Source organism: Anarhichas minor, unplaced genomic scaffold (genome assembly GCF_050575085.1).
Source record: "Anarhichas minor isolate MPS153535 unplaced genomic scaffold, ASM5057508v1 ptg000024l, whole genome shotgun sequence".
NCBI classification, from domain to species: domain Eukaryota; kingdom Metazoa; phylum Chordata; class Actinopteri; order Perciformes; family Anarhichadidae; genus Anarhichas; species Anarhichas minor.
In genome coordinates, this window is record NW_027466470.1 from 9,627,761 (window position 1) to 9,652,499 (window position 24,739).

The following is a 24,739-nucleotide window of genomic DNA, read 5'->3' on the forward strand; positions in this document are numbered from 1 at the left end:
AAAAAATTAAGTTAACTAGATTGTTTCCCCCCTGTGAACTCTGCAATGAACAGTTCAGAAATAAAATGTTAGGCAAAAACCTTGAGGGAGACGTGTGTCTTTAGGGAACTGGATGGAGACGTTGCAGGAATATGAACATATTTACTTCTGTAGAAATCAATTAACACATGAAATCCAATTTGCCAGTCGATAAAATTGTTTGATATCCCATCAAGTGCCTCTCAAGCAACCCGTACATGCACTTATTAGTTATAATCTTGATCTTGGTTCTCTTGATTTTAGCTCCCTCCTACAAGAACTCTGTTCCTTTAATGATAAGCCACACATACACAAGCTGCATCATCTGATAAACACACATAGCTTCTAGTCACTTGTGGCAATCTTATCAGGAATGACCCACCAATATTTAGCTAATTAAAAAACAACATTTTAAACGTATTTTATTATAATATTTGTATTTTTTTCACATTTTTGTTTTTGTTTTCAGTGAGCGTTCATAATTTAAACAAGTAAACATAGGGGTATGGGGGCTATACAGCTAAAATTATCTACTTTTGCTCAATAATGATCCTCTCAAGTACTTTTTTTTAGGTTTTTGCATTCTTATTTATTCACTGTTTCTTGCTTTCACTTACAACTATCATGTATGCAATGTATTGTGTTTTGCATGCACTTACATGTAGCCTATTTGTGATATATGTTTTTATTTCTCCCCTGCATTTTTTGAAAAAGCAATACAAATAGACACTTTATGTGGTGGGGAGGATATATAACTGGTACGAGCAGACTACAGAAGATCAAAAGGAAATATTCCACAGACAAAATTCCATTTTATTTGAAGTTAGAACACAATACATAGTTGATTAGAAAAAGGACAGTCGTTTATGATATAAATAGAGATGATTTACCACCTAGCCATTAAATATCTTGGAACATAACCCTGTGGTAGAGCAGCTTACTGGGTTCTTTTTTTTTTTTACAAGTTAAATATTGATGTTTTTTTCCGCACACATTCTCCATATCGTGACCTTTATTTTGAAATATCTCTTACCGGAAGCACTTACAGGGCGGAGTCGCCGGTTTTCACTTCCTTGATGCACACAGCTAGCAGGGCTGCACAATGAAAATACTAACTTTACTGAGCTTATTAGCCACATATGTATCATCTGACAGCGTCAACATTGAGGTGAGTGTGTATTATATCACATGCAGCAATACAAATCCTGCAAATTAGTTAGTTTGATGTTGAATTTGACCTGAAACATCGTTCCCATGTTAGCCGTCTTTGCAGTCATGCTAACACTAGCTGTTTTGGTGTTTGCTTGCACGAGCACAAATTCGATTTAAAAAATAGACCTTTATTCGTTTTCTCCACTTGTTCCTCAGGATAACGTAGGGCAGTTCTTCAGCAGTGGTCATACAAACAACTGGGCCGTTCTGGTGGGTATTCTTTGATTAAAACGTTATCGTTACATCTTCAGCTGGTGAGCGTTACATGCTAATTGGTCTGCTGCATTCATGATGGGAGCAGCAGAAACACGTTTGTAACTCAATAAACCGGCTGCGTTTCATACACAGGTGTGTACCTCCAGATTCTGGTTCAACTACCGTCATGTGGCCAATACCCTGTCCGTCTACAGAAGTGTTAAGAGGCTGGGCATTCCTGACAGGTAGGTTAACTGCGATACAATGTCTCATTTATTGTGTCTTCTTTATTCAATGGTGATAATAACCTAGAGGCACAGACAGGCACTGAATCATTTATATTCATATGGTGGTGATGATGAGGAGCAAATATAAGTGGTCTCGTGGTCATGGCCTCCATTACACTTGTATTTTCTATCATTTGAATGTATGTTTGTTGTTACACACTGTGAGGTGCAGAGCAGTTGGAGTACAAGCAATACATGTCCAATAAAACAAATTAAGAAATGGTTCATAAAGTTCTTCTCCAATATGCTACGTTTAAACATGTTTTGGCTACTCTGCATTAAAGTGTCTGCAAAATGAATATAGTGTAATATATCTAATGTGTAGCGACATAACTGAACATGTGTTTGACAACTTGATTACAGCGTCAGACCTTTCTCTTAGTTTCTCATGTATCATTTTGAATGGTCGCTGTCATTCTTACTCTTTTTCAGCCACATAGTTCTCATGCTGGCTGATGACATGGCTTGTAACCACCGAAACCCCAAACCTGCCACAGTGTTCAGCCACAAGAACATGGAGCTGAATGTGTACGGCGACGACGTGGAGGTGGACTACCGAGGATATGAGGTCGGTTCACGTTTCACTCGGTTATACACACTGTAAAGTGTATTTCATAGAAAGCAAGTTCGTTTCTTTATAGTCTGTTTAAAATCATATTTTCCAACAGATTTGGGATTTTCAAACTCTAATTTCTGCATGTCAACTTATAGATTGGATGCAAAAAAGGTTCTTACTCCAGTGGCTAGAGTTTGAACCAGCATATCTCCTTTTAAACTTGTATTACTGATGATTAAATCTGTGCCTATTTAATGGAAAATGCATTGTTAAAAGGGACATGGATGCTCTAGTTAAAATCTTAAAAGTGTAATATATTGCCAACTGCTAGGTGGATGTATCCCATTTAGTATTTCACCTGCTTTATAAAAACTGAGTACTAGATAACATCTCTGGTAGGCAGATAGACACAGGTGCAGTAGGGAATTGGAGGGTGCCATGGTCAACATTACTTGTCCAGTGTTGGCTCTGTGTGTACATCAGGAAATTACTTGATATCATCTATATTCTCAAATAGAGGAGCACCCAAGTGTTTTGTCTGTTACGACGAGGCAGAAGCCCGGTGGCGTATCCACTCCTTATTACAGGTTGTGTTTTATTATTTACTCTGCTTTGTGCTGGTCTCTTATATGAATACACACTGGACTGCCAATCGATATTTGCTGTCGAACGGTAATCATGTGAAAGAAAATCTGATAAAGCTCAAGATGGGGGGGAAAAAAGAAGAAAAGAATACAGTGATGAATTGATTCTCGCAGTTTAATTTAATGATAAGTAGAGCAGTTCATGTACACACCTTCCCTACTAATGCAGAGGACACGTTTGTGATTTCATTGATAATGAATTCTACGAGTGAAATTGTTATTTTTTTTTTTACAGTCTCGACCTGCTCGCTGCTTTTTTTTTTTTTAACCTTTTGTCTATTTGCATTAGATTAGAAGATGCACAATACATAATATATATCACTTCTAATCCATGCTAGGTAATGGAAGTTGTTGCCTTGTACTGTTTCAGGTGACGGTGGAGAACTTCCTGCGTGTTTTGACCGGCAGGCTGCCGCCCAGCACTCCACGCTCCAAACGCCTCCTCTCTGATGACCGCAGCAACATCCTTATATACCTGACAGGTATATCAAATACTCCACTTATCTATCTAGCTTACATTATTTATATTTAATTTGTATGGAATGCGCAGTGATAGACACTTTTTTTTTCATGTGTAGAGTCTAAACCTCTAAATACTCCTTCTATTTCCCAGAGAAGGGACACAAACATACTTCTTATGGCTTATATATCTCCACTAACTAATACAACTTTAATAATAAAATTTGGCCAGACAAAGAAAGTATAAAGAAATTGACAGTTTTGATAATGTTTTCGTGGAAACTTTTGCTTCAACACAATCGAAGTGCAAACAGCTAACAACAGTGACCACAATGGGGGAAGCTGTAAATTGATTAAACTGACAGTAATCTGCCAGATATCGATAATATGTACTTCACAGCACAAGTCATATGTGTTTTTAAACTCTTGTGATGTATTTTAAAGATAAAAAGTTTGAAAGAGTCAGTTTTTATCCACCATTTCTTTATCTTATTTATCTGTGGCTGAATGGTGCCAAACTCCTCTCTGCCTTACAGTTACTGTGCTTATTGCTGCCAGTCCACTGTCCTTCTCATGTTCATGTGTGGTTTTCTATACTACTGTATGTATATCATGGATTAATTACTAAATAATTCTATGTTTGTTTAACAGGCCATGGCGGAAATGGCTTTCTGAAGTTCCAGGACTCTGAGGAGATAAGTAATGTGGAGCTGGCCGATGCTTTTCAGCAGATGTGGCAGAAAAGAAGGTAAATAAACTGGAGAATGTCTAAGTGAAAAACCATCCGATACTTCCTTCGCTCCCCTGACGGCCAATTAAATGTGCAGCAAGTCAACAAAGTGAATTGCATGAAACACAGCAACCTGTAAATATGAAGCCGTCTCTGTTGTTCTGCACTTCTAATGTCTCTCCGCTCATACACTTCCCAGTGAACAGGTGCATGGTGTTCATTCTGTGTTCTCATTTACAACACTTGGTTGCAGCAGAGTTTTTAAAGAGTGACGTAACACCAGCTCAAAATATTGCTTTTGATTACCTCCAGCGGTTGAATTTAACCGTTTGATTATAACGCAGGACTCAAGACTAACTTTTAAAAGGTTGAACCTTAAGCGTTATCAGTTAACGTGGCCACCTTGCATCTTGCGCTGCTCGCTGTCCCTATTTGACCCAAGAATTGGTTACCAATTTCTCAAAATGGTTGCGAATGGCAAGCTTTACTGTGGAGCTGAAGCAGCTTTATATAAACAGGATCAACCAACATAATTCTGTCAGTGTTAGTTCTGTTGAAACCTTATTTCCTGACCTGTTAAACTAATGCAACACATCCTATACCACCGTAACAGCAAGAGGATTCCTGTTGTTCCTATATCAACATACCCTCGTATGGAAGGGAGACCGTCTCTGTTTATAAATAGAATCGGTTGCTTGTTAAGTTGCCGCGGTGTTTTAATTTGTGCGTCGCGAGACACTAAATGAGCAAACGCAGCTTTGTGCTGCCAGCTTCCCTATTGTCCTCCCAACCTATCAATGAAGAGTGTCTGGGTTACACTCGGGGCCCCCAGGCTGCTTGATAAAAGCTTATTGACGCCAGCTTTTGATGCTGATGTGATAATTGCAGGCAAGAGCTGCCAAATTACAGTCCCCATAGAGACTTGGCCACCTTCCTTCCGTCGTCCCCAAACCACCTCGGCTCAGTCAGCCGGATATAAATGTCTTCTCGTGTGTGCTTAAACAAGGGGAAGACGTTTAAGGACATTTTCTATTATAATGGAAGGAAGAAAAGGAGCAAGGGAGGGAGGGAGGGAGGGAGAGACCGACCGTGTGCGTTGGTGTGTTAGAGGAACTGAATGAAGCTGTTGGTTTTTCTTGGTCACCATGGCAACTGCAGTATGAAAGATGGCAAGAAGGTTTGTGTTAGAACAGGTTTTATTGGAGCCAATAGACGAGTGACATGCCTGCTGTGTATTCTCTCATCAGTACTGTTTGAGAATTTACGTGTGTGTGTGTGTGTGTGTGTGTGTGTGTGTGTGTGTGTGTGTGTGTGTGTGTGTGTGTGTGTGTGTGTGTGTGTGTGTGTGTGTGTGTGTGTGTGTGTGTGTGTGTGTGTGTGTGTGTGTGTGTGTGTGTGTGTGTGTGTGTGTGTGTGTGTGTCACCAGGTACAACGAGCTGCTCTTCATCATTGACACCTGCCAGGGCGCCTCCATGTACGAGAGGTTCTACTCTCCAAACCTCATGGCCTTGGCCAGCAGTCAAGTTGGGGAGGATTCGCTGTCGGTGAGTTAGCTGCTGCCCTCGCATACATCGAGGACATTTTTTAAATTAAAAATCATCAATCAGTTTGTCAGGATTTCTAATAAGCAGTGTGGTTTGATAGAGCACATTGCAGCTGGAGACTCATTCTCCTTCTGACTCTCCTTCTCCAGACAAGAGTCTCGTGTCACTTGGCATTACACGCTTTGCCGCACTGATTTGGGGTTAGGCAAAAGTGGCATAGCTGGAAAACAAGTTGTCAAAATATTGTTTCTTTTGATGTCGTTGGTATTACCCAGAAATGACTGTTGGTGCTATTTATTTCATCCGACACCATCTGTGAATATGAAATAAGCACTGTTCTTTAAACCACTGGGTAGTGTGAGTTGATGGCAGTCACTCATTATTATTATTATTATTATTAGAACTAAAACCTCACAAATAATAGTGCATTGAAACAACACATATTTGTGTAGTAAAGCATTCTGAGGGTAAGGAATCGTTTGTAGTGGATGTCACATGTGTGTCAGTGTCTTAAAGACAGGTAAGGAAAACGGCACCAAAGCACCTGTGCAGATGAAGTGCTGTTGGATATTGACTTTTTGTTATTCTTGTATTTTCTTCTTCTCCTTTTCCTTTTCTAGCACCAGCCAGATTTGGCCATCGGAGTCCATTTGATGGACCGTTACACCTTCTACTTGCTGGAGTTCCTGGAAGACATCCACCCTTCAAGCAAAGCCAACATGAATGACCTGGTGAGGACGTGTGTGTGTGTGTGTGTGTGTGTGTGCGCGCGCGCATGCCTGCCTGCCTGCCTAACGCCAGAGAGTACATCTGTGATGTTTAGCAGCAAAGCAGTTTTTCATTATCAATTATATGTTTTCTATTAATATGTTGTTTAGATTTGGATTGTTGGTTTACAAAAGATTTGAAGACTTTTGGCTCTGAGAAACTTTTTTGTAATATTTTAGAGACTAAAGTATTTAAGGTATATCAATGATATAAACATTTTTACATTTTTGCTTGATAACGAGTAACAATTGTTTCGACTTATTGATTCAGCACTAGTGAACGATGCACACTTATTGATGCTCCATATGTTTTATGTACAGAAAGTGTTTCTGCTACATCTACACACTGAAGACGTCGATGTTTTACAGAAACGTATTGTTTTTTACGAGTTTGCGTTTTCTTTATGTAATTTCATATTTACGTAAAGCTACAGTGTTAAACCTTTATTCACTTTCAAGGAGTGAGAATATAGAAAAGGGGCCAAACTAACACAAAATAACCTTAATAAACAATAGTTAACAATATCAGTTATTTATGTTGCCAAACATTCACTGGATTCAGCTTCTCCAATGTGAGGATTTGATTCTTTTAGATTTTATACCGCTGCATGCACTTACTTAACACTTACTTGATTATAATTGGATTTTGGTCGGACAGCACAAGCAATTTGAAGACAATTTGGGTTCTGAGGAATGTCTTTTTCTTGATATGGATTAATTGGTTAACCCCCAAAATAATTGCAAGATTAATCATTGTTAAATAATAGTTAGTTGGTTTAGCAGATAGTCATGCAGGATGCATATTTTGTGACCGAAGGACCGTGGGGAACAGGGAGACGTTTGTCTGGTGCTAAAGGAGATGAAAGTCACACAGGACTCTGCACTTGAAGCAGAATATCTGATACGCTGTTATGGTTGTTGGCCTTTTGACACATGATGATGATGGTGAGTGCATGCTGCTCCGGGCCATGGCTCAATCTCAGCAGCACCTCCCTTTTCATCTTTTAAACTCCTGCAGAGATCTACTGGCCGCACGGACCGCTCCTCACCCCCCCACCTAAATCCGCCTCATCAGGAGATGCAATCAAAACACCTCAAATCCTCACTCCGGCACTCAGTCTGAGCTCGATCGATGCGCTCCGACTAATGCTTATTATTCTTTCCAATTCTGTTCCTGGAGATGCACTCTTTGTTCTTGAGCTATTATGTGGAATTCAGGATCCATACTATGGATTCACCAGATGAGCTCACCTAGTTTTATTTTTTCTTCTTTTTAATCCAGTCTGCAAATGCCCTTTGATGATACTGACAATTCAACAAAATGAATTAGCAATCGTGTGTTTTTCAAGTCCTGTTGGGCTGTTAAGAGACGACGTTCACCTCGGTTTAATGGTTTTCTTTTTCTTTTCAAATGGATAACACACTGATGAATCACACAATTAAGAGGATTAACCCCACGCGTGGTAACACACCAGCCACTGAACGATGTTTAGTTGACAAAGGCGTGCACAAATGTCATGCTCTTTGCCTCTAATCTTCTCCACACACTTTTCTATATTTCAACACCTCCCACTGCAGTTCTGCGTACTATCTGTGGTATGAAAATTAAGGCACACATATTCTAATAACATTTTATTTGGTTTTCTTGAGTAGGTGTCTGTAATGGGAGAGTTTATGCGCTGTGTATTTCACTACATATATCACTAACGCACTGCTTGTATTTTGTCTGCTTCCCCAGTTCAAAGTATGTCCCAAGAGTCAGTGTGTGTCCACACCGGGCCACCGTACTGACCTTTTCCTGAGGGACCCAGGAAGTGCCCTCATAACAGATTTCTTTGGTAGTGTGCGCAAAGTCGAAATCACCATGGAAACCATCAACTTGACCGACCCCATCGAGCAGGTGGAGCAGAAGTAAGCCGAGTTTATTTGTTTTTGTTTTCACGAGTGTAATGAAAGAAAATTGCATCTGTTCGTCTTGGATTATCTGGATGGATTGCTAAAGCAAAGTTCAAATAGTAGGTGGGATGCTAAACTGTGCATAGTTTTCTATATGAGACATGTTTATGAGACACTTTGAAAAGCATATATGCGTCCTCTCCAGGACCGTAACATCTGATTTACGATAGGTCTACCTTTTCATTGAAGGCCGTCTGGAACAATCTGCCACCGACAAATCAGTCTCAAACCCTGTTTTTTTTTATTGATTCCTCTAAAGCACAATACACAATACTCTTTGTCTTTAGAAACAAAACGCTATTATAATGCACTACAGATATCGTTACAGTAATCCTGGGGAAAGTTAAATTACCTTTAGCTCCAAAGTGAAGTGATGTTGGAGGTAAAAGCCTCTCTTGGTTTTAATTGAAGGGCTGCAGGTGAAATTCTTTTACGATTGGTTTCCAATTTACCAGACTTCGATTTCTATTTAGAACGTCTCTCATTAGTGAAATTGATTTCTCTACTAATGATGTGTCGAGTGGTTGATCTCTGGGAGACCCAGACTACCCTAAAGGTGGGTTAGTTTTTTAGGCCGACCTATGACATGATTGAGGTAATAACACAGCTGATTTAGATGGCATTTATAATCACTACCAGCCTTTCACAGCAAAGTGCAGATCATAATTAGACATTTGTTTTGGGCTTCAGGCTGTAATTTAGGAACTCTTCGTAAGTGGCACTGAGTGAACAGCAGTGTTGCTGATGGATCATCTGTGGTGCCACCCTGTGTTCACCGGACAGAATGCATCCAAATTCAATAAATGCTCTCTTTGCATCAGTTTGATGCCTGCTGTGATAAATGCATTTGGCCACTAGATGTCAGTAGAGAGCTGTCAAACTCTGACCGTTCTTCAGTCTCTTTGGTACACTTCTCTGATCCGCAATGAAACTCTCAAAAAATGTGTATTCAACCTCCACATCATCTCATCGTGTGCACATCATCTCAGTATGTTTTGACCCATTCATGTAAATGTTTATCTGATTATTATGTTATCGATTGTGTATGTCATGTTGATCCAAATGTATTATACTGATTCTCTTTTTAATAGTCTTACCCCCCCCCAAACATTAGTTCATAGCGTCAACAAATTACATTACAAACAGTAAAGACATTTGTGAATCCCGTCCAATCAATCTCCCACTCACAGTAATGTATAATTTGGTGCTGTTTAAATTGGCCATACGTATTTTATCATCTTCATCAAAACCGTAGGACATGACTCAGCATTTAGGCTCGTTTGTAAACGACGACACGAGGCCTCGTCCCTCTGGTGGCACCGACGTGTTCATTCAGACGCAAATTAACTTTTGAGAGATAAACTTAACAATTATTCAGCAAGTGGCAAGCTTTTGCAGTTAATCCCTTACGTGTTGCTGTTTGTACGAATTGTTTTGAGAAACGCACTCACTGTTTTGCAAATGCTGAGGATGATTCAAGAAATGTACCAGCGACTCTGTAAAGTAACTGCAAACATCATCTGCTCAGCCTCCTCTGCGCCTGGTGACGTGTTGTTTGCTTTCTCATACGAGTTCCCAGACACACTAATCCCTTAAATAAAGACAATCAGCTGATGTTTTAGGAAACGCACTGCTAATGCACCACGTTGCAAACAGTCCTCCATACATTGACTCATTAGGTTGCGAGTAAGGAAAATATTGCAGAGCAATACAAATAGAGATGATGGAAATTAAAACGTTATTGTTGATTATGCTCCCCCCCCCCCCACTTCTATTCATTTCATGAAGATGGGATTTAATTGAACCACTGGGAGGTGTTATCGTGAAGGAATCTAATGTGGTTGGCTGCTAATGAGTAATTGGAGGCAATTGCCATCCCGATTTTAGTCATCAACTGTTCTGGCCTTAGGCTAGTTAGTCATTTCACACAACTTCCCCCATTACTTTATTATTGATCAGGGCCAACATGTGAGGTTGGCTGATCCTCCCATGCAACACAGAAACACATCACCAGCGTTATCGAGCTGTTGCCCTAATTCAGTCCTAGAGAGACGTTTTATCTCCAATTCTGATGTAAGAAAGCAGCAATCCCCGGATTCATTTGATGTGCAATGGAGCCAAGTTCACTGATGCAGCTATGAACTAGTCGCATCGTTCTACTTTTAGGAATGATGGAAAACAAAAAGATATTCTGGAGGCTAACGACACTTTCCGTCATTTTGTTTGTCACATTAAAGTGCGTCATTATCATTAAGCGTTGGACGAGATTAATACAACACGAGGAGGCGGGCTTTGCAAACTGAGAGGGGAGTTTTAGTGTACAAGGATGTTGTGCGGGGAAAAACTGACTTTCATCACCAGGATGCTTATCAAATAATGTAAATGAAAGGTGTTCTGTAGACTAATGTAAGAACTGGAGTTTTCAAGGTGACGGCCTCATGATATGAGTTGATGGCATGTTGTTGTTAACAAGCTGCCGTCTATCAAGTTAGAAAAAAAAAAAAGGCTTTACTTCTTCTAGTTGTTACACGAGACTGAAACCAGCTGAGCTGATGAAAATCCAGCTTCAATAACAGAAATGCAGAAATGCAAATGTCTCCATGGACGTGATTCATGGGTAAGACCAGACATGCAATTTCACTTTGTCCCCCCCAGGCTTTAATTATAATGTGCATTTTTCACTTAATCCGTTTCACAATCAGTTAATTGGGAAAATAATCGTTAGTTGCCGCCCTACTTACAGTGATCATTCCGCCTCCTTAAAGAAATAAATGTCGGATGAATTGGGCTTTCGTCTATAAAATCAGGACTGGGCTCGGTTAAAGCCTTTGTCAACACATCTGGATCATCTCAAAAAAAGCAATAAATGAGAATGCTCGTGAAAAGACCTCCGTCTGAACGGCTCTGGTAAAAATTAAATGATAGCATTTCATAAGACCTGAAAATGGGTTTGTTCGCCCAGAGCGAAAATATCACAGATGTCCTCTGAAACAAGCTGGAATTATATATATATATATATATATATATATATATTGCTTTTTAATCTATTTTTGTCTTCTCATCTGGCCACAAGATGCACAGGATATTTAGAGAAGCTGGTTAGACGGAGTCTCTGTCATTCTCTTGCTCGCTCTCCTCCCGTTTTTATTCTCTCACCCATTTCTAAACGGCTGCTTTTTCCCTCAGAACCAGCGCTTCCATTAAGTGAATTGCTCTTGATGGAGGGGACGTTTTAATGGACCCCCTCAATCCTCTTCATTATACACGGGGCTTAACAGTGGAATGACATTGTGTAGTTGCTCGCTTCCAGCCATTCGTACTTGTTGACCACAACATGTCATCTTGTGGGTCACAAAGCTCCAAGGATAATATCAATGATCAAATTAAAGCTGAGTTAAGTGCACATTTCAGTAATAAAGTACATTTAATGGAATTTGTGACCTGCAGCGCTGGACAGAGTCTACAAATTCCACTTGGGTCATTAGTAGAGCAGATGTTAAGAAGAAATGTTTGACCCAAAGAAGGCCGCTGGAGGCAGCAGCGACACCAGAGCTGGAGGTGTGGAGGGGCAGTCGCATCCATTAGAGTCAGCTAAGTGGATTGAAAGATTTATAAGGAAAATAAAGAAGGAAGTGGTTTGAATCGAATTAGAATTCATCTCTTATGCTAAGTGAAAAGTGGGGAAATGGCGGTGAGTCGTCGGTGCTCAGTGACACATTTCCACTGGCAGTAAGAGCTCGGTGCACATAGAGCTCTGCCTGCTTTTCTTCTGTCTCTGTTCCTGTCTGTCAGAGCAACTTCTGCCCTACCGCACAGACGTAAGTGAGACGAAAGACTGGCAGAGAACTGGAGTTGAATTAAAAAAAAAAGGGATAAAGACGGGAAAATAAAGAAGGAAGGGCAAGAGTCCAAAAGCCGGAGAGAAAGAATTTGAAGAAAAGTAACTCGGAGGAAAGAAATAAGAGAAAAAAGGGGAACAGGTTGCTTCACACAGCGAGTGGTGGCTCACTCTGGGATATGGCCCACTTTGTCAGCAGCTGTCTGACCTGAACTTTCTTTGATTAGCCAAAGACGGCCTCTCAGTCGAACCTCCACTCCACTGTGACCTTTAGCTGAGACTCTTCTTCCTCACTCTGTATGTGCAACTGTGATGTTGGAAACAAAGTCTCACAGAAGGATTCAAACATTTAAAAACGGCACATCACAGTAGTGGTGAATCCACATTGATGAATTGGGTTTATCATGCGTTTGAACTGTTTCCTTGCTTTTATGTTTTTTTTTTTGTTGTTGAACACGGATGATGGTAAACCTACAAGAACACATGGTTAATGCAGTTCAGAGTGTACAAGATGAAGATGAATGAAACAGTAGCCAGTAGCCTCACAGACTGTTCCTCTAAGATCTGTCTGATGAAGAGTTACCAGACGGGAAGTTACCATTCCAATAGGTGTGGAGCAGAAAAGCAATGACGGGGAGCCCTTCATTCTCACTGAATCTTTAAAAACACTCTCAAATATGAAGCTCCATCTCTGAAAAGGCTCAGCAAGTAAGCCTAACACAGCCGGGCGCTGTAGTGTTGCAGCGAAATACAATGGGAGTAAATTGTGTATTTGTTTGTCGTACTATTTTCAGATGCGGATTTGGTGCTCTAGTGAGTATTTACAGCAGCAACATGGTGTCTACGGGGTTGACTCAAAGTTAATTACAGTCCTTGTGTTCGTTGTCATGATGGAACATGTAACCCAGTGTGACTCATTACGGCTTTTTTAATTGCTTTTGGACAACAATGGAAGCAGGAAGGCTCTGTGACTGGAGAGCCAGTTCTGTGTCTTTAAAGGTCGCAGGTTTAATACATCTTGTCTCACGTTAACGATATCTCTCCATTAACGGGCTTCTGCTTACCTTTCTCAGTGTCCATGAACAAGACTCTGAAACACAAATGACTTCATTCTTTTAGGGCATGCGTTTAAATACCCCAACTTCCTCTCGCGAGTCGGAAATCATTCCTCCACCTCCATGGAAGATCTTCCAATCCCTTAAGGAGACGAGGAGAGAGGAGGCTTCTGGAGGAGCTGAGAGTGAGGAAACATAGATGTACCCTGCTTTATGGAAGTCGTTTCTGCTCCTGCAGCGTAAAGTAGGCAAAGGGACAGCTGAAATAATATCAAACCATGTCAGGACTCAAATATAACTGTTCCCTGTTGTATTCATACGTTATAGTTATGTAAGAAGATTTAACTTCACCGTTTGTGTAGTGCCTCCTAAGGCGCTGTTCTAACTGCAATCCTTAATGACATTTCACCTTGGTATTACTTACGCATACTCCATTGGACAACTTGAATCACTGATTTTACACATCAGTTTGTTTACAGGCATTGGGGAGTGCTGCTAAATATCTGAATAAACGTAGTGTAGCGCCTTTTGTTGGAGCTGAAGTCTGATTAATTGCCTCAAGTGATGCCAATTGAATTAGCTTCGGTTGGTGCGGAAGACTACAAGTTTGAAAGGGAAAAGAATCTGTTGGTGTCGAGTTAGAAAGAAGTGAGCTTACCAGACCTCTGCAGCACGCTCCTCATCGCTGCTCGAGGCCGCTACAAGCGCAACTAGCTTGGATCTCTGACGCATCTGTCGGCTGTGGAGTGGCATTGTGGGTAATCCAGGCACTAGGTTTTGACCAGGTTGACGAATGCGTGGAAAAACAAATATTTCTGGTTCTGCTGCATCAACAGGAGTGCAATTCTAAATCGGTTGAGTTGTCGATCAGACCCAAGGCTACATATCATGACCGTGTTTACACGACCATTATAACCGCCCAATGTTGGTAGTACAGACTGATTCAGGTAAATTGGATAGTCTGAAACACGTTGCAATCCAAAGTCGCATATCGAACATATTCTGTCATTTTTCTGCGTTCTTTGTTATTACTGACTCTCCTATAGAAACGTTTTACACTGTTCTTTGTGGATTCAGGTAATTTATTGCCTCACTGCTCATGCCACAGTAAAAGGCAAAGCAGAAGCAGAATTTTCGTTTATATTTCTCTAAACTGGCAGAGTCACCAAGATGATGCTCCATCAGAGGACTAATCTTAGCGACTGAGACGCAGTATGAAATCAAATTTGATTGATTGCTTCTTTGCTATTCACTCATTTTTAAACTTCAAAAATGAATAAATAACCAAAGTGCATCATGGGTAGTTAAGGAGGCCACGGAGTTTGGAGCTCTAATTCTAACGGAGTGCTGTTGTGTGTTTTTTGTCTTTCAGTTTTGTGAATGAAGAGCTGCAAAAAGAGACTTACTCATATGTGGACCAGCTGCCAGTGTCTGAGATAATCCATCAGGTAAGAGTCCCACACACAACACCAGGGTCACTCGAGGACACTCAAAACCACATGAAGAGGTCCACGTTGATGAAACCCCCGACATTTTATTCGGGATAGAACTTCCTCTTTTCACGTTTGTCATCTTTCATGCTTTTTGCGTGGGAACCAGTTTACTCTGGCTCCTGTGTTTTTTGTTATTTGAAGGGTGTCCTCGGGTTTTTCCTTAATGTGGACACGGAACAGAAATTACATGCAACATCCACTAACAGATGTCTTTGTGTCGTTTCCATGGTGACAGCTCTAAGTGTGAAATGCAAGTGCCTCCTGGTCTCGGTGTGGAGGCGCCGCCGTGAAATCCAGCAGAATGGATAGGCAGGATTGTGGCGAGGAATTGTGCATTCACCTCATTCCCAAATAGATTGCGGCTTGCAGCCGAGGCGACCTTCACAAATGAACACCTATTTCTCCTCTTTCCACCTTTTAGAGCGTGCGCTCTGCATTCAGAATAGACGGTCTTGGGTCTTCTGTATCACTATTGTAAGATTTTGCATTTAGAGCCTTTTAAATATACTATTTTTTTTTTTTTTTATGCTTCCCTTTCAACTTGTGCCTCAGAAAAGTAAAGAAGTCACATTAATCTTGCCTCAGGCAAGAGCAGACATTAGTGGCGCTTACATTTGGGGTTCAGCTGCCTCTGAGAAAGCCATACTTTAATACATTAACATGACCATCAACACAGTATTATCCAATACAAGACTGTGTCAGAGAAGGGCTGTTTCAAATCTGTAGAAACAGTTTCAGCTGTAGATGTATTGGATTGAATGTTCTGATTCACTCTTAACGTTGTTTTAAACCCACAGTACACTACTCGCTAAGCACCGAGCGGCAGACATCCAAAGTTAGTGACTAGCTGGTGAAGATAATGGAGAATTTAGCAGCAAAGAGACAGATATTTCACTCAGGAGATGCAAAACAGACCTGAAAGGGAATATTGGACTTGGATTTGCCAAGTGGACAAATACAAAGTGTCAGAGAATAAGAATATGTCATAAGAATATGTCAATAGTATATGTTTAACTGTGGTAATTGTTGTTATTCTAGGAATTAAAACGCTCATTCTAGATGAGTATTTAATGTTTGACTGTTTTTGGCCATTATAAATTACCATTTTGGCTGCAGAGCTGGTTAGCCGCGTTCCAGCACTGTATTATTTTAATTGAGAATTAGTGTTGAGCGATAGTGTCTTGCTTTAAATGCTTAAACGCATCCCGAGTAATTTCAGTTGCTGAACTAAGGCCAAGTATAAATATATAAAGACAAAGTGTATAACCTGGCCTTGCGATTTTTAGAGCCAAAGCAGTGGATCAAAGCAGCTGTTTTGTGGCGTTTCCAGAACAATGGTCTACAATATTGGTAACAAAGGTCAGATCCAGCTGAACCAAGTAAGTGTTAAAAAAATAACAAATCTGAAACAATCCTCTGGTCTTGCTGCTGGAATCAACATGGACTTTGGTGTGTATATAAAGGAGTCGCAGTCAGTTGGCCCAGAGAAATGAAGCTCACCACAGGCCTGAGCCCTGTCAGACGCTTATTGAGTATTGTGATGGGGAACAGGACGGGTCTCCACACCCAGCGGCACTCTGGGAAATTGATCGCTGAGGACTGCCTCAAAAGCCTGGTAAATGCAGGCCGGTTTCAGATCTTCTGTTCACGTGAGAGTAAACGGAGTCTGTCATTTTCAATGCACAGAAGCAATTGCGCTCGCACACAAACGCTCCCACCCCAGTCTCCGCCGTCTGCTGCTTGGCTTCATATCTCGGCTGGCTCTTTTATTTTTGTCTCTTCATCTTTGCACATGTTTTTCTGTCTACCATCCTCCTCCTTTTTAAATGCGCCCACATGAACAGCGCACAAACACATTCATCGACCCGACGACCCCTGTCGGAGATTTCGATTATCGGCTAGCGCTGCTGCTGGGTTGAGGATGGGAGTCATGAAGACTGAGTCATCTCCCTCCCTATCACCATAATCCATCAGCACTGCAGCAGAATGACCAATGTCCATAAAGCCTATTGACGGCTCTCCTCTTGTTGATTAGCTGTCATATTGTGCGCCGCACTCTCTGAGATATCTTTTGTTTTCATGCCACTCTGGCGGCGTCTTTTGTTGCCGCTGATCAGATGCACTCATCTGAAGAACTAGCTGTGATTGAATCTCGTATGGTTTGATGTCTAGAATATTCTCCAGTGGTCTGATTTCAGTTGTGCCTCCAACAAAATCTAATCTTCCTACTGTGTTTATCTTTTAAGAAACCCATTTTTCCATTTGCCACTAGACCAGGCCACGGCTTGTGAATAGAAAGGTCTTGTTACTGACGGTGGATATATAAGCCTGTGCGACACGGGGTCTGTGTACGAACTTCCTCTAATTGTGTATGTGGGAGCTTGTATGTGAGGAGTTGATTAATGTCCTGTCACTGTTGGCAGTTGTCTTGCTAGTGGTGACAGGGTGAGTCCCCTCTTCCTGCCACCTCGCACATCTCATCACGTTGCCAACACCTAATCACAATATGTTCAGCTCTGAAAATAACTAGAAGGAGCTCCTTTTTCTTCAACTCCCTTGTGTATTTAGCTTTTTTTTCCCCCCCTACCTCGCTGCTGTAAGCCCTGGTATTTTGCGTCAAATTGTTATTTCTTCCTTCGCCAGCTTGACGGCACACCATATGGCTCCAGAGAATTGAAAATAGAAACACTGAAAACAAATGCTTTTCATCCCCACCAACCGTTGCCAAATCCCCCATTCCTCACTGAGCCGGCAACATTGTCCCTTTTTCAAAAGTGGATGTTTGGATCACAGGCCAAACCCACTCTTGACGAGCTCTCCCTCTGACTTAGCTTTGCTATGCTGCTTGTGCTCAGTAATTAAAGATAATAAGCAAATAAGCTAAAACATGCTTTATGAGAGAATGATACACGCGCTGCTGTCCTAGCACTTAAACGTCCGGGCAATACAGTGGAGTGTCCTGGCAGAACACAATGGCAGCTGTTCTGTCATCAACATAAATTTGCTGCAGTTCTGACCTTGGAGTGCTCGTGTTTGGCAGAGCGTTCCCGACCTCCCTCAACGACCATTAGCATCCTGCACGGCCGTGCTAATTAGCGCCGATCAATCAGATGGGTAGCCGTTAATTGATCTTACTTGTGAATTGAATACGCAACACAAAGCGTGTGTAATGGAGGCAGGCTGCTTGAGTCTAAGACGCCGTCCTTGGTAGTGGGATGTGACATTCCCGTCTTTTCTGCTCCTCACTCTAATTCCTGTGGCTAATATCTTTTCCTCTGCCTCCCTCATGTCTGCTTCTTTTTCCTGAATAAGCCGCATTCTCTTTTTGTTTCAGTGAAAGTCTCTCATTCAGAGAGCAGACTTGTTTCCATTTGTGGTCTTGATTTCTATCCAAATTTGATATTCAAAGTAGTTATTAAATTTAGGGCTGTATCAATTAGTCATTAAAGCAATTAGTTGGCCAACAGAAAATAAGCAATTGTGATGAAAGATTATCTGCTGAAGTCATTTATCAAGAAAAGGCTCCAAACATTTAGCTGGTTTCAGCCAGCTTCACAAATGTGACACTTTGCAGCTTTTCTCTGTTTTATAGAATTATAAAATGAGTGTGTGGGTATTAGGCTGCTGTTCAGACAAAAGAAGCAGTCCAAGGACTTCACTTTGGAAACTTGCCACACAGAATTCTTTCACGGTGTATACCAGCTTCAGACCAATAAATGGGCAGGATATTAGCTTTTTACGGATATATGGACTAGCGTTTTATACGTAGGTTAATAATTTCAACGAAATGTCGGCACAGAAATGAAGATATGATTGATGTCGGGAACAAAAGGCAGTCAAAGTCAAGTCAAGTCAAAAATAGCAAAAGACTCTTAAGTTGATCGTTATACGTTTTATATTGATCACAATGATTTAATGACCAAAAAGATTGTTCAATAAAGACGTAAACAGTCGGGCTGCATTTTATATACTAAAGAAATGATCACATCATTTGATTGTGGAAAATGAGTTGATAACATTTAACTTGTTGAAAAATGTGTAGTTATTACGCTCTGTCCTCTGACTTAATGTTGCTTCTCTTCTAATGTCTTCCCTCTTGACATATGCTCCCCTCTCTGCCGGCGGTGCTGACGTGGCTTCCTGTCACAGTCGATCCATCTCCCTTTGCTCTTCCTTACCCAAGAGGCTTACACACACACACACACACACACACACACACACACACACAGTCACACACACACTTCTGCCTACTATTGCCATGGAGGTCAACTGCCCCCAATGGCCACGCGCTCCCTGTCCTCTCTTCTGAATATCCCCTGCCGGGTTCTGCCTCTTCCTCCAGATGTTTAACCCTCAGCTCCTCTCCTTGTCTTCCTGCCGGGCCGCTTTGTCACCAATGCTGTAGCCGAATGTATCTCAACGCTAATTTTGTTATGCAACACAGATCTGATGCATGTAGTGTAGTAGTGAGAGCAAAAATAACCCCACATTGCATACATGCTTTGGACCGCATCTGTGCTGTTTGGAATCAGTGGCTGTGCGATGGCAGCCGGAACTGTCAGATCAGTATTCATCCGTTTGTGTGTCTCAGTGGGACGGAGCGCTGCTGTCATAGCTCTGTGTCCGTCTGACCGTAAAACATTGAGGACGACAACTTAAGTATGCTGTCAAGTTTAATTGGGATTTGGGGAGTTTCAGCTAAACTAGAACAGACGGATCAAAATCGACCCGTTCTAAACTGTAGTGCTGGGTATGAGTATTAGATGCCTTTTTAAGGTATCGACCAAAGTAGCCCAGTAGTATTGAAACTTCATATTCCAGTCAAACGATGCCTGCATTCGATCCGTTTTGTAGCCAGATCTAGAAAAAAATGAGCCCCGCTGCCAATCACCGCAAGCGCTCTTTGACTTGATACGACGTGCGATTGGCGCACGACCGCAGAAGCTACAACCCGAACAGCCCGTCTGTGGCGTGGTGTTTTTGAAGGACTTGGCAGTCCAATGTGCCGAGATGCCAACAAGATGTTCAAAAATATGGCTATCTGGTGTCTGATAAAAAAGAAGATTTGGTGGGTATTGGATGAATTAGAAAAAAAGTTATCGAATGTTCTCTATTAGTTTTCGTTATCACAATAGGGGTACAGGTGTTGGTACTGGTATTGTAATTATTCAAACGATACCCATCCCTATATGTTAGGATTTGGTTTGTGGTGTCGATGGAAAAAAAGCCTTTAAGCCAACCTGACACCATGGCTGCAAAATGTGCTTTTTGAGCTCTCTTAAAACTAATATCAGGGATTGTTATACGAACATTGTATACAGTGGGTTTTTAGAGCTTTTCGAGGAAAACGGCTGCCTGCTACAACCAAAAACTATGCGACAGCGGTGGGAAAGAAATGGCTATTTGGGTAAAAAATATTGATTATAACAGCTTCAAGTAAACGATAACTAAATAAGCTACATTCCAATTTAAAGTATATTTAAAGGAAAAACAAACAGGCCTCCACCATTCACATCACATTTTGTCAGTCGAATCCCTGTCCTTTTTGCTCCATCATTGAACACATAGCAATGCATGCTACCAACATGGCAGGCTATACACTTCTGCAAACAGTCTTCTCTCTAATTGACCTAAATGAACTACAAATCTAGCTTTGATGGAAACGCAGAGCGACGCAGAGCTGTGCGGATCGTTCTCACTCGTTCAATGCAAAAATAAGTTTCCTCAGTACTTTTGAACCAGACGGTAAAACTCCTCTTCTCTCATCCTATGTGGATAAATCTTTGGCTTACAGCGCTGTCAGCAGCAGGGGAGATAAACCCGGAGTGGGCTTGAATTTTATTACTGAACTATGACCAGGAATTACCTTTTTTTTTATTTTTTTATTTTTTTTCTCTCCGACTGTGTGGAAATCCACTGTTTTCACAATACAGAAGATGGACAAAGACATTAAAGGGCCGGTAGAGTGTTGTAGGATGGTTGCTCTTCAGAAGCTTGTATTTCTCATAATTGCAGATGTAGCGTATTGAAGAAAGAACTTAACATACCTACCGAGTTGATGCATCGGCCTGAGGTTTTGACTGGGAATACCTTGATTCTGGTATTCTCTATTTATCTTTTTAAGAGTTAACGCTCAGAAACTCTGCTATTATGCTTCATTGGCACTATGTCAGTGAGCTGGGATCAGATTTGAAACCTCATCTGAAATAAACCAAAGTGTTCCGACTTTTCTGACGTCAGACACGTTTTCTGTCGTTTCTGTCACAAAAGCTCCATCGAATCCAACGCTGAAGACGTCCCTTTATATTTTGAGTTTCATTGTCTTGGTGCTTCAAGAGTCTGTGAGCAGCTGAGTTCTTTCCACCACATAACCTGCAGCTTGGTTTCTGTTGGACACTATCTACTGTAGATATAATGTGTGTAGGAGAAGGGCCCGTGGCAGTCTGGAGGATCGGCCCGTTTCACGATGTGATTGATGTCCCGCAGCTCCTCTCTAAGCCTGAATTTTACTTCTTCTGGCTTCTTTTTTCCTCAGATATCATTTTATATGTGGTTATTGCATAGTTGGCCAATACAAATGTAATACAAGCAAAGCATATTGGGTAATATCTGCATTGTGAATGCAGCTTTAAGTCAGAAACTCTTTGCCTTGGACCTCCAGCTCTGACCCAACACTGACGGCTCAAATGCCTATAGCTGTCTCTGCTTTAGCGTTCTGGCTGGCAGTGAAGCTCTATTGATTTGTCTTGATTGAGCTGTTAAATAAATTTGGGGTCAGAAGTAATCCAATTCGACTGCTATTTTCAGTCTTTCTAAGTTAGAAAATGGCAGCGTTGTTACGTAAACCTGGAGTTTGTGTTGAAAAGGCCGTCTTGAGTGGACACTGAGGCGTGAGTCCAGCCACACAGTTCCTGAAGCTGACTTTAATTGCGATACCTTACAGATGTTACACCATGAGCTTACATTACTTGTTTTTCTTTTAATACTCTCTAAGATAATGGTAACTATAACTCGGAAGCCAAACACTTTTTGCTTCATGCACCAATGAGCAACTGTCATCGGAATGAATGGGACGCCGCCTCCAACGCTACGTATATGCAGTTCTCTCTTACATCAATGTTTTGAAGCCTCGAGTCCGGCATTTTAGCCGTCGCCATCTTTGTTCTTGGTTGTTACATGTTGTTTTTTTGGCAACTTTAAGTGAAGGTACAGCCATATGCTGAATAATTCAATTTAGGTGACCTAAATACAAATAACTTTCATGAACTTAAAAGTTCTAAGACAAAAACACAATCAACTCCCTGACCGGACAAAGCCCTGGCAACAGCTTGTCATTCACAAGGTAGCCAAGCCAAATGGGACCATAATTTACTAAATGAACATCGTGCTGTATTGAAGAAGACGTGAAACTAGCGATTGAGACCATAAACTCACCTTTACAGTGTTTACTAAGTGTAATAATGACCCTGGACCAGCGTCTAATCTTCCAGGGCCCATCAGTCTGCTGTCAGCCTGATGGCTCCTACTCCTACTGCTGTGTGTGTGTGTGTGTGTGTGTGAGTGAGCGTAAAGTATGGCTGTATGTAAGTATGTAAGTATACAGTATGTGTTTCAGGCAGAGTTGGGGTGCATGCTGTGTCTCTTGGGGTTTTGGGGATGCCTTTTCTGACTGGTGGCTTCTTGACTGGATGATGGCGGCATGTGTAGCAAGGCATAGCAGAAATCTCTTGAGTGTGTCCTCGCAGCCTAGCTATAGCTTCGTTGCCGCCAGAGGAGTTGGGAAGATTTTTTATTTTTTTAGAGGTTAAATCTCATCTCTGTCTGCAGAATATTGTCGCTGCATTAGCATATAAATGTGCTCCTTGTGAGATGCATGTTTAATATGGGGGAGATTTAAAAGTATAATCATACAGAAAGTGATGATGTGGCAGTGAATGGGACAAACACAAAACAGGGAGGTGTACTGATGAGCTTTACCCCCCCCCCCGCTCTTTGTGTGAACCTTTTGTGTTCGTGTGTGTGAGACAGCAGATGGTGTACATAAAGTGTGTGAAGAGATAAAGCGAGTGCATTTTTGATTTGGCGCCTGCCTGTGTGACTGACGGAACAATCAGCAGTGGCCTCAACTGAAGAAATATACGACTGCTAACCTGCAATCTCTCCCCCCCCCCCCCCCCCCCCCCCCGCTTTCCCTCGCTTTTCTCCCGCATCATCCCCACCTTACCTTACCCCGCCTCACCCCCCTTCTCCCCTCAGAAACCAAAGCAGAGAGACTGGCATCCTCCTGATGGCTTCATCCTGGGCCTGTGGACTCTAATCCTCCTGGTGTTTTTCAAGACGTACGGCATGAAGCACCTCAAACACATCTTCTGAGGCCGCAGCGTTTACGCCGCTGGATATCTGAGGACGGCTGCAGATCTGGAGCGTTTACTGCAGGCATATTAGAGGTGCGCTTTCTGACGGGCTTATTTTCCTGAAAATGGAAAGGAAGATGTATGGCACCACAACTGCTTGGCCAGGAACTGTGTGATGCAATTGGTGCCTTTTTTTTCGGTTTTGGATGTCTGCTCTATGCTGATGAAATTTTACATTGTTGTTACCACTAGCAGTTCGGCTTTAAACTGTGTTGTGTAGTCTTTTTGACAAGGACTTCAAATACTTATTTATATTTGTGTCAAAAGTTCTGTTTTTTTTCAAGCCATTCCATAATTGATTTGATTTGGTAAAAAAATGCACCGAATTTAGTCTACAGATAAGAATTTCATTTCTTTTTGAGAGCGTGCTACTGCATAAATCAGCAGCAGAAGCCCTTTTTGTTTAAGTGCTACTCAGAACGTGTGCTCGGTCAGAAAGGGGAAAGTGTGGGACGCGGGCAGGCTTATTGGCTGTGAGTGGGCTGTGAAGAGATTACTATTTAATGTCTCCCTTGTCCATATACATTACACCCCTTGACTGTCATATCACGCTTGTGAAGGATAACAATCGCACATAATCCCATCTCGCATGATGGACCCATCCACTTTCCCATTCACCAAATTGCCCTCCCTGTGGAAACATCCATTAGCTCCCCAGCCGTGCACTCCGCTGATTGTATTCTGGGTGATGGACAGCTATTTCCCCGGCCATTCCACGTCTCGCGCTACAGCAGCGATAAGTGAGTGATAACCTAGTAAGCCGCCAGCCGTCCCAAATGAATCTCCTCTGTGCTGGGACGTGTTTGCCTCCTCCCCCCCCCCCTCCCCTCCTCTACCTTTCCCTGCATGTGTAACCACTCTGCATTACACTCATTGTTTGAGGGGGAGTGACTGATGCTCACAGCACATGGATTGAACCTGAGGTAGTTTGTCATTGCTTCTTGGCGTGAGGACCCGCCCATCGGGTGCCCGCTGCCACCGTCCCTCGCGGCTAAAGTGGAAAATAGATGGAGTTGGAAATGAAACCATATGTATCGGAATGCAGCTGCTGCGTCAGCCGCCCAAACTACCTTTTCTGTCACATTATTTATGCAACGCTTATTTCTTCTTCCTATTTCCTCCTGGTTTCCTTTCCGAGAGAACAAGACCATTTTATTTCTTCAATCGAAGGATTTTGATACCCTGATTAAAGTCGAAACACTGAATTAAAGATGGATTTGTCGTTTTTTTCTTTCTTAATTATTCTAATACTGTATAAAAACACCAGATCTGTTTTTACTGATGCCAACCCTTGAAGGTATGCCTTGCAGAGCTTATTTTATACCACAAATGCATCCTTGAAATTGGGACCGCTTGAGCTGACTTGCACACCTGCTCTTTTGTTTTCTTACTGGAAACATTTCAAACAAGAGGCTTTTAAAAATGTCTTTTCTTTCAGTTTGTCTTTTATTTCAAAAGACAGAGCAGCCATGGGATCCAAGCCTCAACATACAATCTGTGAATAGCAGGCTGACAGCAGATGCAATACAAATTAAAGCCAACCTATCTCAGATGGATTTGTTTGTTTTTA

The 24,739-nt window shown here is 41.7% G+C and overlaps 1 protein-coding gene across 1 annotated transcript; it reads left to right on the forward strand.

Annotated features, from left to right (window-relative positions):
• The first annotated feature begins 1,041 nt into the window (after nucleotides 1–1,041).
• On the forward strand, nucleotides 1,042–24,379 carry pigk (phosphatidylinositol glycan anchor biosynthesis, class K). The gene is made up of 11 exons (XM_076097706.1): nucleotides 1,042–1,186; nucleotides 1,387–1,440; nucleotides 1,579–1,670; nucleotides 2,145–2,280; nucleotides 3,283–3,394; nucleotides 4,023–4,119; nucleotides 5,529–5,646; nucleotides 6,267–6,377; nucleotides 8,152–8,324; nucleotides 14,635–14,710; nucleotides 23,012–24,379. Exons 1-11 carry the CDS (start codon nucleotides 1,121–1,123, stop codon nucleotides 23,126–23,128), a joined length of 1,152 nt encoding a protein of 383 aa, XP_075953821.1. The 5' UTR covers nucleotides 1,042–1,120; the 3' UTR covers nucleotides 23,129–24,379.
• Nucleotides 24,380–24,739: the final 360 nt, after the last annotated feature.

Excerpts from the sequence above, each read along its gene's own strand:
- pigk (XM_076097706.1), top strand. The coding sequence starts at position 1,121 with ATGAAAATACTAACTTTACTGAGCTTATTAGCCACATATGTATCATCT. Across the intron at positions 1,187-1,386 it reads CTGACAGCGTCAACATTGAG|GATAACGTAGGGCAGTTCTT; the intron begins GTGAGTGTGTAT and ends CTTGTTCCTCAG. Across the intron at positions 3,395-4,022 it reads CATCCTTATATACCTGACAG|GCCATGGCGGAAATGGCTTT; the intron begins GTATATCAAATA and ends TTTGTTTAACAG.